At 46.2% G+C, this 14565-nt stretch overlaps 1 protein-coding gene across 2 annotated transcripts in view; it reads left to right on the top strand.

Moving 5' to 3' along the window:
- Positions 1-14565, top strand: part of TRIM36 (tripartite motif containing 36) — a 124168-nt gene that overhangs the window by 102694 nt on the left and 6909 nt on the right. For both annotated transcript variants that reach the window (XM_040421641.1, XM_040421642.1), the window contains exons 6-9: positions 394-647; positions 1867-1988; positions 8184-8474; positions 10149-10446. In XM_040421641.1, coding sequence (XP_040277575.1) covers positions 394-647; positions 1867-1988; positions 8184-8474; positions 10149-10446 — 965 coding nt within the window. The remainder of the gene's footprint in view (positions 1-393; positions 648-1866; positions 1989-8183; positions 8475-10148; positions 10447-14565) is intronic.

The following is a 14565-nucleotide window of genomic DNA, read 5'->3' as shown; positions in this document are numbered from 1 at the left end:
GTCATTGATTAAATATGAGCAGGTGTAGGCAGCAGGTATGCTGGCAGAAGGAGGCTTACAAGCTGTTTTTGCATATGGGCCCTCAATTTTCTGTGTCGGCCCTTGATAATCCTAATTTCTGACTGTTCATGCACCAACTAGGCTTTATCTCTACTCCCATCTAGCATGTGTGTAGTTCAATTTCCCACCACGTTTTCTGTGATTTGTGGTTTTAGTGACCTTGTTTGGGAATTGTGCTGAAAGGCTTGCCTACCTCTTGCTGTTACTGCAGGATAGATATATATTTTTTATTTTTTTTTATGGGTTGGAAAGCCTTTTTTATTTTCTTGGATCACATTGTCAGTTCAATCTCTATACTGTATATATTACTTCTGCAATCATACTTTCTTATAGACCAATGGTGATCAAGCCGTAGAAGAGGCTACGTACAACTTTGATAAATTGTTTAATATCTTGGAAGACAGGAAGGCGTTTGTGCTGCAGTCTATAAAGAGTTCCCAGTCTTCTAGATTAGAAAAGCTGCAGAGTCAGATGGATGAATATCAGGGCCTTTTGGAGAATAATGGACTTGTGGGGTATGCACAAGAAGTCTTGAAGGAAACGGATCATTCTTGTTTTGTGCAAACTGCCAAGCAGCTACACACCAGGTAGTTATTTTCTTTTACACATTTTATACAAAATGTTAGTGAATAGCTGCTTTCAGACGAGCGAGTTGCATACTGCCGACTCGCAACATGTGTCTGCGGCAGCTCCCGTCCTGAACTTCCAGCACTGCCGGGGTCGCATAGCATTATATTGATTTTATTATGCTATGTAGCCCTTAGAGGTCTGGAATGTATTGGATAACACTGACCGCATTAGGTCAGTGTTATCCAATGCATTCAAGAACTGTAAGGGTTACATAGCATCCTAAATCATTATAATGCTATGCGACCCCGGCAGTGCTGAGGGGTCAGGACGGGAGTGGTCTTATACTCGTACTGCAAGTCTACAGTATGCAACTCGCTCGTCTGAAAGCGGCCAATTTTACGGGGCTGTTGGTCTGCTCCCACCTGCATGGTGGTTTTTAAAAAGTCCCAAAATGGGGTCTTGTGACTGTTTGTTTTACGCCAAAAAATGGTGTAACCTTCTGAGTAAAAGATCCCCAGTGTTTTTTTTCCAGATGGCAACTATCTGTACCTGTATGTCTCTTATTCATAGATAGCCCATGGTACAGTACTATACTGCCATAATGCTGACTGACTACTGCTTGTGTAAGCTCACACTAAATTATAATTGACTGTGCTTTATCAAATCAGGTTTCCGATAGAGAACTTTTCAATGATCTGTCCTCTTGAAGCGAACCTATTGGGATATTTATTCTGCACTAACCATGGGCAACGGGAAATCCTGACTTGTTCCATTTACAGAAAGCTTCATTTTGCGTTTAGACGCTCTGTTATTTTTAGAGAAAACTGGTTAGAAAAGAGCTGGGCACAGGGAAAAGTCTCCCCACTTTACTCGACATGTTTGAGTCTATAGGGTAGGTGCCCAGCAGACACTAATCCCTCCCTGTGCAGTGTGAAATGTAGCTTTCTGAATGGGGGAGCCTGTCACTATTTCATGATGCCCGTAGTAAGGGCAGAGAGAATTTGCTGACTGTTACCTTTAAATAATTATATAGGCCTTTCCTCTAATAAAGGCAGAATGAAGGCAGCTCTAGATCGTTCCTGGATGACTGTTGTTGGTGTCTTTTGCGCACTTTATACACGTAGTTGATTGTATTTAGAACTATTTCTATATTACAATGATTTCCCCGCAGTTGTAGAATGTCAGCCATTCGGTTATGTATGTATATATTATATGACATGGATTTTTGTTTTGCAGGATCCAGAAAGCTTCTGAGTCTTTGAAAACCTTCTGCCCGGCTGCAGATTCCAGCTTTGAAGACTATTTTGTTGATGTCTCCAAGGAAGAAAGTTTATTGACTGACCTGTCCTTCTCCAAAGGTAATTCTTCTGAGTTTCCGAGAGAAGCTTTTAACTAAAGCTTGCATCTGGAAGGTATATGCCATTATATTTTTAAGATGCAAGCCGCTATAGTAAGAAATGTCTGCATGGCTTGCCTTCACAGGCAAGTATCTTCCTTGCACGACGTTTAGCTGCGAACATTTTGGGGGCTCATTTTGGAGGACAGAACGAGGATTCTATGAAACATGGCACAAATGAGCACCAAGCTGTGACAAGGCTATTCTAAAAGAGATGGCTGACAATGAGGAATACATGCTTAAAGTTTTTTTTGCTCTCTGCTCCTTGAGGAATGCAGAGGGGTCCGGGAGTGGTGAGCCAGCTGCTTCTGACACTGCAGCATCGTCTCTTCTCAGAAGATTCTGAGCAAGCATAATTACAGTAATACTGTCCTACTTTCTCTGGCTGTGTTCACACATTGCGTGTTTCACTCGATTCCCATAATTACAGCAAAAACTGCTACATTTTTTATGAAGTTTTTTGAATACAGCCCAAGAAAGAGTGAGACGGCGTTGGTTTAGGCTACTTTCACTCTACCGTTCAGAGCGGGTCCGTCTGATGTCTGCCCAGACGCATCCGCTCATATAATGCAGACTTGGGATCCGTTCAGAACGGATCCATCTGCATTATATTGTAGAAAAAATTCTAAGTGTGAAAGTAGCTTCAGACGGATCCGTCCAGACTTTACATTGAAAGTCAATAGGGGACGGATCCGTTTGAAAATTTAAGCCATACTGTGTCAACTTCAAACGGATCCGTCCCCATTGACTTACATTGTAAGTCTGGACGGATCCGCTTGCCTCCGCACGCTGCAAGCAGCGTTCAGGTGTCCGCTTGCTGAGCAGAGGCTGAACGCTGCCAGACTGATGCATTCTGAGAGGATCCGCGTCCACTCAGAATGCATTAGGGCAGTACGGATGCGTTCGGTGCCGCTTGTGAGCCTCTTCAAACGGAGCTCACAAGCGGAGCCCCGAACGCTAGTGTGAAAGTAGCCTTAATTGTACTTCCTTAGCATGGAGTCTGAGAAACTGTTAAGACGCTGGCTCACCAGAACTGAAATCTTTACACATACAGAAAGCAGAGATGGGGGCAAGGCGGAGCCTGTGTGACCACCATGGCACATTTTCTGAGGTGGACCCAGAAAGGCTGTTCAATGGAATCAGCAGGTGGCACAAATTTATTGTAATTCCTGGAATATCTTGCATTTAGACTCCTTAAAAATGCTTAAATATCAAGTCTGTGTTTAATTACGGGATGGTTTAACTAGAGATGAGCGAATTGAAGTTGACGAAGTGGAATTTAATGCAAATTTCAGAAAAAATTTGATTCGCTCTGAATTTCCTCACGCTTCGTGGTAACCAATTGCATTTTTCCCTAAAATGGCTGCTGCACGTGTGAGGACATGGAGCAAGGAACTCTGGGAAAGCGGGATCACCCATAATGCCATGCATGCAGCCAATCGCCAGCCAGCCCTGTAATGTCACAGCCCTATAAATAGCCTCAGCCATCTTGGATTCTGCCATTTTCCAGTGTACTTAGTTTAGGGAGAGACGTTAGCAGGCGCTAGGGACAGTGTTAGAAAAGACTTCATTGTGCAAAAAAAGACGACTTACAAGTTCAGGGAAAGATTATTCAAGGTGTAGGGAAAGGAAAGGGAGGAATCATTCCACAGCATTTATGTAGAACAGGGTTCAGTAGGAAAGGTTACAGCCTGGGTAATAGGAACAATCCTATTACACCTTGCTGCACTGACTGGGGATTCAATTTGCCATTATACAGCTGAGTAATTTCAGCAAACCGTTCTTATTAGGGTGCAAGTGCTGTTTGATACAGTCATTACCAGGGTTTATTACAAGGAAATATTTGTCTTATTTGCCCTTGTGCAGTTTATATGTTCAGGATTTTTTGGCTTGAATTAGTGGGGGGAAAAAAAGGCTTATAAGCCTTTGTGTGGTTAAGTGTGAAAATTACAGCCCTTTTCTGGTGTGTATTAGTGGCACAAACCTTTTTTTTATTTGCCGTTCAGCGGTGAAGTTGTGTTCTAAAGCGTTTAGTGTCATGTATAAGTGGAAAAAAATATATAAGAGTCTATTTGCTGGTCAGCGGTGCAGTTATATGTTCTAAAGCCCTTTTTTTGCATGTATTAGTGGCACAAAAAAAGTATTTGCCGTTGTGTGGTGAAGTAAGAAAATTACAGACTTTTTGGGTTGTTAATTTTTCTTTTTATTTATTTGATCTAACAGTATGTCAGACAGAAGTGCCAGGCCCAGCACAATGGTAGAGGTCTAAATGTTTCTGGCACAGGTCGCAGCAGAGTAAGGGGGTGTGGCAGCAGGAGTCGCAGTGAGGCCTGAGCGCGCAGTGTCATCTAGTGGTCGTGTCTTGACCAGCAACCCAGCGTTTCTTAAATGGTTGAGTCAGTCATCCACTTCATCCCGTGACATCAGACACCCCAAGCCAAAAGTCGTGGGTTCGTCAGACACAACCCTTAGTTGGCATGGCCCAGGAGCAGGCCCTGTGCCCTCACCTGTCCTCAACCTGCCTCTGTCCTTTTCTGTGGGCTCAGCTCCACTATACAGAGAGGATGAGCTACTTGAGGACAGTCAGCAGCTACTGCCCAGCAAAGATCTGGAGGAGACATCCGCCGCTTCCTCCGCTAGGCGGGCAAGCGGTGATGAGGTGATTGGAGTGGGAGCTGGTGTTGCGAGCGGTGAGATTCTGACCCAGAGACCGTTGAGGAAGACCTCAGTGACGTGCAGACAATATTTGATGATGATGTAGCTGATCGCACTTGGGAGCCGGGTGAATTGGGGGCTTTATCGGGAGAAGAGGGTGGCAGCTTGCCCGTGAGGCAGCGGCGGAGCCAGCAAGTCGCTAGCATGGCCGGGAGTCGGCAGGATGGCAGCAGTAGGAGGTCGATAGCCAAACGTGCCCGGAGCAGACCACCCGCTTCGCAGGAGCCTACCTGCCCCGAAAGTAGCGGTGCACGGGTTCACGGAATCAGTGGCGGTAGCAGTCAGTGCGTAGTGTTGGGGGTAAAATCCCTAACTCAGTGGTGTGGAAGTGTTTTAAGCAGCCGGAGGATGTGAACATGGACATATGTAGAATCTGTGGGCAGAAGGTGAAGCGTGGCCAGGGTGCCAATGTTGGCACCACAGCCCTGCATCAACATATGCAGTGTCACCATAAAGTGGCCTGGGAGAACCGTGGCTCCGATGTGGTGGTCCAGCCTGCCGCAGCAACCGCTGCATCACCCAGTGGCACACACCTGGTTTCAGGTAGTCAAGGCTCCACCACCTCATCTGAAGGGAACTGTCTGTCCTTCCCATCATCTGCTGATGCTCCTATTCCTCATCAGTCATTCTGTCAGCAATCGATCACCCAAGCAATTTCCAAAAAACAGTATGCATGCACTCCTCCAACGGCACAGAAGCTGAATGTGCTCCTGGCCAAGTTGCTGGTGCTGCAGTCCCTCCCTCTCCAAGTGGTGGATTCTGCAACTTTTAGAGAACTGATGGCTTGTGCAGAGCTGCGGTGGAGAGTCCCAAGACGTCATTTCTTTGCCAAAAAGGCAGTACCAGCCCTGCACCCACATGTAGAACAGAAGGTGGGCCAGTCCTTGAGCCTGTCTGTCTGCCAAAGTGCACGGCAGCGCCGACGTGTGGAGCTGTAACTACGGTCAGGGACAATACATGTCCTTTACGGCCCACTGAGTGAATGTGGTTCCTGCACAGCCACACCAGCAACTTGGCCAGGTGACGCCGCTTCCACGTTGTCACGCCGTTGGTCCTGCCACTGTGTTCACCTGTGCCTCCTCAGCCTCCACTGCAGGGACAATTCAGTGCCCCTCCAGCATACCACATGTGCAGGGCACAGCGGTGTCACTCTGTTCTGCACCTCGTTTGCCTGGGCGAACTGAGTCACGCAGGGGAGGAACTGCTCCATGTCCATCAAGAAATCGAATCCTGGCTTTCTCCACGACAACTCAAAATCTGAACCATGGTGACAGACAACGGGAAGAACATGGTGTCGGAGGGCTGAGCCATGCGCCCTGCATGGCACACATGTTCAATCTGATTGTCAAGCGGTTCCTGAAGTCTTCCACCCATCTGCAAGACATCCTAAAAATAGCTAGGAAAATTTGCATGCACTTCAGCCACTTGTACACTGCAAAGCACACCCTCCTTCAGCTGCAGGACGGCATCCACCAACATAGGCTGATATGTGACGTTTCCAACCGTTGGAATTCCACACTCCATATGTTGGACTGACTATACGAGCAGTCCATAAACTATATTGGTGATCCAAGTGGATCATTGAAGTCAGCCAGTGGCAGCTCATGCGTGACGCCTGCCGTTTGCTCAGGCCCTTTGAGGAGGCCACGTTATTTGTCAGGACTATGGGATGAACGTCATTCCACTGCTTCATGTCCTGGAACAGATTCTGGTAAATCTGGCTGGTCGGGGGACTGGAGACGTGGCGCTTAGATCTCACGGCCACATGAGCCCTGTGGAGGCTGAACTGGAGGAGGACGACATTGGAGCACAAGCAATGTGTAGCGAAATGGGTGGTTTTTACACACTGGTGACAGGAGAGAAGCAGCAGTCAGAGGAGCTACAGGGCGATGAGAAAGACTAGGCAGAGGACCCAGACACACTGTGGCAGTATGCAGTGGAGATGGAGGCAGGGAGTCCCTCCGAGTCACTTGCACAAATGGCCTGCTGCATGCTCTCTTGCGCAGTGACAGCCGAATTGTCACCATTCGGAAGAGGGATGACTTCTGGCTCTACACCTTGTTGGAGCCTTGCTACCGATCCAAAATGGTGGCCTTTTTTACACACGCTGAGAGGGAGGACAATCTGAACTACTATAGAGACATACTATGTAGTGAGTTGGCCGCTGCCTATCTGCGCCATCGTCCATCCTCTCACAGGTCTGACCGGGGGGGCCCTCTGCGCTCGCGTTCCTCTGGCATGGCTGCTGTGGCTCCATCGGCTCCATCAGCAGCAACTTGAGTCTAGAGTTTTTTTCACCCGCCTAGTGAAGAAACCGCTCACCAGCAGCAGCTAGACCTGGAGCAGGACCTAAACCAGCAGGTGGTGGCATACTTGAACAGTACCCTGCCACCCCACATTGAAGATCCGCTGGACTACTGGGCAGCCAAACAGTGCGCTCATGTTCTCAGCAGCACAGGGGAGAAGGAAGCAGTCTCTCCCTCCCCCCCTGTGCCGCTGCCACCAATGAACGGAGAGAGGGGCGGAGGAGGGGAGGGCACACTACGCCACCAATGATGGGACTTTTCCTTGGTGAAGCCCTGGCTGCCATAGTCTGCTCCATGTGCACAAAGCACAGGACAGCATGGACAGTGTGATATCCTATTCACCCTAATAAAGCTCTATCAGGGTGAATAGGACGAGGGATGAAAAGGTCCCAGGTTCTAGCCCCTAAGGGGGGAAATGGTTATTAAATAAAAAGTGTAAAAAAAAACAAAAAACACCAAAATATTAAGTATGAATCGTCCCCTTTCCCAATTTCACATATAAAATATATAAACATATGACATCGCCACGACCGAAAAGTCCAAACTATAAAAATATTTTAAAAAATCTATGCGGTGAACGCCGGAACAGAAAAAATAAACTGCGCGATTCGCCATTTTTTTTAAAAATGCGGAATGCACGTGCCTTTTTTGTTTTATTTTTTCGCATGGTATAGAGTATCGCAATACTTTTTTAATGGTCTCTAAATCGAATCAAAAATTTGGTATTGCAACAACTCTGTTGGCCCCGTGACTTCCCAAATAAGTGAAGTGTGCAGTGATTCTAAGAAAGACGCCTGTCATGTGCTTGTCATACGGATTCGCAGTATTATTTCACTACCCCAGCAGACTTCCTATGCATGTTACTCAAGGCACAGTGTTCTACACCACTGCATTGTTTTAATCTTACAACTGTTGTAAAGCAGCACATGCTTTATATCAATCACCACAATAGTTCACCAATGATTTTTATTTTTTCTAGTCTAACTCAAGATCCCTGATAGTAATGAATGTGGTCCATATTAGTAATTGGTTTCTGTAATATGTGGAAATAATGCTCTTTTTTTCATTAATATAATCAGAATTGTTACTTTTATCCTTTGTCCCATATATTAACTTTTGTCTCTCTATATACTTAGCTCTAGATGTACCTGAAATTAATATGGATCAGAGCAAGGTATATAACAGTGCAAAGATTAGTTGGAATCAGCCCAACGATTCCGGGCTTGCGGATAGCTATATTCTTGAGTACCGGAAGCTTGACAAAAATGAAGATCCTTCATGGAATGAAATCGAAGCAGCAAGTACTAGTAAAATAATCCCTGATCTAGACCTCAACAGCTCCTACTGTTTCCGGGTACAGAGCCTTAAGGGCTCTATGTGCAGCTCCCATAGCAAAGAAGTCATTCTCCAGACACCCCCTGCCCCAGGTAACCCATGTGTTTTCTCAAAGCATAGGTATACAGAAGTATTGTACGGTAGAGCATGAAAAAGATTTTAATCAAAAACTTCTTCCTGTAGGAGATTTAGTTATTTATTGTAGCGCACGTCTGGATGTGGCTTCACATTTATGAAGGACCCCTTTCTGGGTGATCTTTTGGGGCATGTGGATGTCAGAGGAGATCCTCTGTTCAGTACCCTGATCTATTCGGCTAGGGCTACACTGACGTTTTGTAGCACGACTGATTTTGACTATTGAACTACAGCTGCAGCCCAAATAAATGTTTTCAGTTCTTGTGGATTGCAGCTGTTGTTCAATAGTTAGGCCCCTTTCACACAAGCGAGTTTTCTGCGCGGGTGCGATGCGTGATGTGAACACATTGCACCCGCACTGAATCCTGACCCATTCATTTCAATGGGTCTGTGTACATGAGCATTTTCTTTCACGCATCAGTTCTGCGTTGCATGAGAATCGCATCATGTTCTTTATTCTGTGTTTTTCACGCAGCCCTGGCCCCATAGAAGTGAATAGGGCTTCAGTGAAATATGCATTGCATCCGGAAGCAAGTGCGGATGTGATGCGTTATTCACTGATGGTTGCTAGGAGAGGTTTGTAAACCTTCATTGTTTTATCATGCGCTTGGAAAAACTAATCAAAACGCATTGCACCCGCGCTGAAAGATCTTATATGAAGGATGGCCTTATGCCTATCCCATAAATGCTTAAACTCCTATTTAAGTTTTAATAGTATGATGTTGTTTTAAATTGTTTATTATCTTTATTTTGGGGAAAGGGAGGCAATCTAGAATTTGTATAATTTTTTCTTTTTATTTCAAACCTTGGTAAGTACAGGCTCATTATTAGCTAAAGATGCTTTCCATGATCTCTCTTGGGGGGGGGGGGGGGGGGAAGCGTCCCTGACCTAGAAGCATGTGCTTCCGGGTTGTAGCACTCTGATACCGTGGTCACATTTGACCACAGCATCTCATCTGAGGGGTTAAATGTCCGCGGTCGGCATAACTGCTGATCCTGGACATTAGCTGCTGGTGTCTGTTGTATGAAACAGCAGCCATCTGGTGGCTATGGCGCTTGCTCTGCTCTGGAGCGGGTACCATCTTTAAAGACCCGGCATCCGCCGTACATGTATGGTGGATGTCGGGAAGGGGTTAAATGGTGCCGTTAAAAGTACAGCGTTAACCAGCAAAATAGCAAGCCTTTATACAGGTATGTGAATGGAAAAATAAAGTTCTGGCTCTGGAAATACCAGGAGTAAAAAATGAGGAAATTTCCCAGTAATGAAGTGATTAAATAGCAATGTAAATGTAGCCATTCCGATGCCTGGTCATAAATGGTGACACATCCATATAAAGTTTGAGGCAAATATGTATTACATGTGGATTTTGTTGCAGATTTTGCTTTTTGCATTCCGCACTGGAAAAAATAAAATAAGAAATCTATCACGTCTCAGTATGACCTTACATAAGAATTAGGAAGAAATTTTGCTGTTTAATACAGTATTAGTCTTTCTCTTCATGGGATGCTTTTCTTCTGTGATAAATGTTGTTTACCTTGACACGAGCCCAGCAGAAATGATTTTCGGGCCTGCTTCTCCTCCTTAAACCTGTATGCTTTGTGACCGGCCCATTCCTTTGCTTTTCTTGCAGTGTTTAGCTTTCTGTTTGATGAGAAGTGTGGATTTAACAAGGAGCATCTCATGCTTAACAGCAAAAAGAACATTGTGGAAAGTGTAGCTGGCCATTCCCTGCTGCTCGGGGCAGAGCGTGTTCAAGTAGGATGTTACACGTGCCTGGATTACATAATTGGTGATGCTGGCATCACAAAGGGCAGGCATTTCTGGGCTTTCTCTGTCGAATCCTATTCCTACATGGTGAAAGTTGGAGTTGCATCGGATATCAAGCTGCAAGAATGGCTCCATAACCCTCGAGACATTAGTAGTCCAAGGTAACATAGAAGACAGTGCCAAATGCTAATTTTTGTGTTTTTTATTTTAGCCAATGGATTCTTTTAGCATCGATTTGATGGTCATTCAAAAAATATTTTAAGCTTTTGTTTTATGAGTATTAAAGGGAACCTGTCTCCATGAAAATGCAATGTAAGCTGCAGACAGCATGTTATAGAGCAGGAGGAGCAGAGTGATAGTTTTATGGGAAAAGATATAGTAAAACTTAATTTATTCATTTATATCCCTGCTCATTCTGACGATCCTATCAGTGATGACAGCCTCCCCTCTATGACTGTGTATACAGAGATAGCTGTCAATCACTGATAGGACGCCTCTTGGACTTCAAACCTCGGAGCAGAAATGTAAATTAATGAAATACAAATACTGAATCTTTCCCATAAAACTATACATCAATCTGCTCAGCTCCTCCTGCTCTAACATGCTGCCTGCAGCTTAGACATACTGTATTTAATGTGACAGGTTCCCTTTAAAGAAAATGTGTCGTCAGAAAATGACATTGTTTAAATCAGGTTTTTAAGTTAGAGATGGATTTAAAATTCAAACCGTTAATGTGAAAGCCTTAACTTAATAGTAGGCTCTGCTTTTTGGTCTGTACACATCATTTTACTGCAGTTATCCCCTTATTACAGACTGGCTTAGATTTATCACCTCTATATTTATAGATAACACAGCATCTTCCATTTACAGTAGGTGATATCACAGCTAATCTGATCCCTCCTGACCTCTGCACTGGTCAGAGTATGAGCTGTGTTAATAGTCGGCCTCATCATCTGCAGGTCTATCAGAAAGGAAACCTTTCTTCCTGACAACCGCCTGCTCGTCAGTGAAGGAGACAGCTGCTATTACATGCACTGATCACCTCCACAGTATGTGGAGGAGCGATCACTAATGCCATCGCTCGTCCCCATACAGAATTATTTGCCAGCAGCAGAGTGTGATTATATACATTTTTTTGCCTGCATAAAAAAAGTGCGATTGGGGATGAACGTTTGCTCGTTCATGAAATTAGTTATTGGACGGCTCCACCGGGTACCACAGTGGCTTGAGGTGCAGCTGCTATGACTCACCCAGTCAATAATAAGAAATCTTGACAAATATAATAGCAGGCACTCTCTCATTTGGAGTCATATAATGCTTAAAATAATGGACACAGATAATGAAGGATTATCAATGTATTGGATATATCATTAGTAAAATCACAGGATAAAAATATGCAAATTAGTACGACAATATAAAACCAATAAATAAAATGAATATAAGCAATCTCAAATGGAAAAGGAAGAAGCTCTAGGTGTCCAATAATTAGCAGAAAAGTAGTGTACAAAATAGTACGCACCCGGTGGAGCCATCCAGTAACTATTTTCAAGAAAACTTTCAAGAAAACTTTCATCCCCAATCGCATTTTTTTTATGCAGGCAAAATGATTTATATAATCGCGCTCTGCTGCTGGCAAATAATTCTATGTAAATCAATCTAGCACATAGACCTTTTATTGAGGAAAGTGATATAATCTCGATTGACATGACATTCGCTAGCAAATTTTCGTGTTGTAGCTGATCCGAATTTATAGTTCCAATAACAAACACTAGTAGATACTAGTATAAAGATTAAAATGTTCGATTAAAAATACAGAGAACCCTCCGGTAGATTAATACTGTGTCAGAGGGAGTCTGTCAGAGAACTTGCATGCAGGGTGAAAGTTTTCGGGTAGTTTGTGCCTTAACGCGGCATCCTGTGACCTATTCGGCACCTAAAAATCGCTTGCCTCTTTTTTGTTCTCCCCTACGTAGCTCTTGCAGTTGTAGATCGATTATAGCCTTACCCGGACTAGGCCTCGGCGTCCTACGTGGAGTCTGGGAGTGCGCTTCGCCTGTATTAGAGGGTGCCATTGGTATACGCGGTCTTCACCAAATATCCTACACACGTGACCGGGATGTAGTTGAACCGGGAAAAGGGCAAAGGCAGTGACGCGATCAATCACTGATTATATGAACTTTCATGTTGGAGCGCTCAGATTATTATTTCTCGTTCATTCCATTGGGGGACACAGACCATGGGTATAGTTTAGAGATATTACTAGGAGGGACACTATGCAAAAAAAGAAGCTCCTCCTCCTCGGGCTATACCCCCAGGCACCTCCAGGAGAACTTCAGTCTTTGCTTAGTGTCCGTTCAAGGAGGTTGACATTTATTCTTCTCCTGTTTATTTTTTTCTGGTTTCAGATGGGGACGCAGGTCAGCATTGCGCTTTCCTGGCCCCTGTGGAGGGTCTGCCACGGTCTTCTGAAGGTTCCTGGCTACCTCCCATTCCCCCACAGAAGAAAAGTGGATCCAGGCTCGACATGTTAGCTCTGGCATCCCACCAGCTGCTGGGACACCTGCTGCCTACCCTCCACCAGAGCACTGCTCTCCTTGATTGGAGTCAGACATCTGAAGAGGTGAATCCCTGCTGGTCTGGACATCGAGGGAGCATGCTGTGCAGATAAGTATTGCCTGCTTCAATCTCCCTCCTTCCCCCCCTCCCCCCAACCCATTCATGTCGTCTGTCTGGCGCTCTGTGACCTGAGGTGAGCTAGAGAAGGACCGGCTGGGGGCATTTTTTCCCGTTGGGAGGGGGCCTTCTGGGGAGGGCTGGTGATTACACTGACTCTGGGAACAGGTTGCGTTTCCCTACCTGCCTGCAGCTCAGACTATGGCCGCATCGGCGGCAATCTTGGCACTGAAGGAGTGTATTTTATTTTATGGCCGCTGCGCTCTCTGCAGCTCCCGCCGGCCTGCTCCTCCCGATATTAACCCCCGTTGCGCCGTATCTGGCGAAGGGGTGTATTTTGATATGCGCGCGCTTATTTCACGCCGCAATGACGCGTCCAAGGGGGCGGAGCCTCGGCGTCCAGCTCTGTCTCTCCCTACGCCGGAGACTCTGCTGGATTGCGGCCGTGCAGCTCCTCAGTTCTCGGTGACCGGAGACTTCTGCTGTTGCCTGGGTGGTAGGAATTGCAGCAACCTGGTAGGAAATCTTTTTTGGAATACCATCATGCCTAAACCTGGGGCCCCTAAGCCTTCCAAGGCTTCATCTCAGGCTCCACTGGAGTCATGTAAAATATGCCTTAGGCCTTTTTCTGTCACTGGTTCCTGTGACTCATGCCCTGCTCCTGGACAGGATCAGCCTCCTTCTCTTGCTCAGCCCGGTCCTCCCTCTGCCCCTGCGGATCCAGCGGTACCCGCCTGGGCCTCCGCCATGTCTAATGCGGCAGCTGATCTGGCCTTAGTTGCCAAGGCAGCCATGTCCTTCATGGAGCGCATGGCGGCTACTACTCCAGTGGCATCCACCACTCCATCCCCTCTCAGTGACTCTCACAGAGGGCGTCTGACTTCTAAAAGGCAGCGTGAGCGGCAGCATTCCTCCTCGGATGACTCCGCTTCTCCCCCTCGCCTTGAGGCATGCCCGGTTGACTCTCCCCCTCGCAGGGAGCGCAAATCCGATGGGGAATTGTCCGGATCGGACGAAGTCACGGAGCGGGAACCCCTGCCTAAGCTTTCCACCATGGTAACCGAGTTGGTGGCAGCTGTCCATGACACTTTTAATATACAAGGGGATTCTCCTCCCTCCACTAGTCGGGAGTTCTCCCTTTTTCCACCCAAGAAACAGGAGTCCGCCGTGTTCCCTATTCATGAGGAATTCACTGCGGTCCTATCAAAAGCTTTGGATCGACCTAATCAAAAATTTTCGGCCACCAAGCGTATGGATACGCTTTATCCTTTTCCAGCTGACACAGTGGAAAAGTGGACTTCTTCCCCTAAGGTAGATCCTCCGGTGGCCAGGTTAGCCAAGAACACGGCCCTTCCCGTCCTAGACGGTTCCTCTCTGCAGGATGCGGTGGACAGACGTTTGGATTCACTTTCCAAGTCCATCTTCTCGCTGGCGGGCGCTTCCCTGCGACCGGCCTTTGCGTCGGCTTGGGTCGCCAGAGCCCTTACAACGTGGTTGCAGCGTCACCACTAGGATCTGTCAGAGCAGGGCGCCTCTGCAGATACTCTGGATTTTATCATCCAGATGTCTCAAGCGTCAAAATATCTCTGTGAGGCTTCAATGGACAT

The sequence above is a fragment of the Bufo bufo genome, chromosome 2, assembly GCF_905171765.1.
Source record: "Bufo bufo chromosome 2, aBufBuf1.1, whole genome shotgun sequence".
Classification (NCBI taxonomy): Eukaryota; Metazoa; Chordata; class Amphibia; order Anura; family Bufonidae; genus Bufo; species Bufo bufo.
Note: the sequence above shows the minus strand (reverse complement) of the source record. Positions and strands in the feature narration are given on the sequence as shown.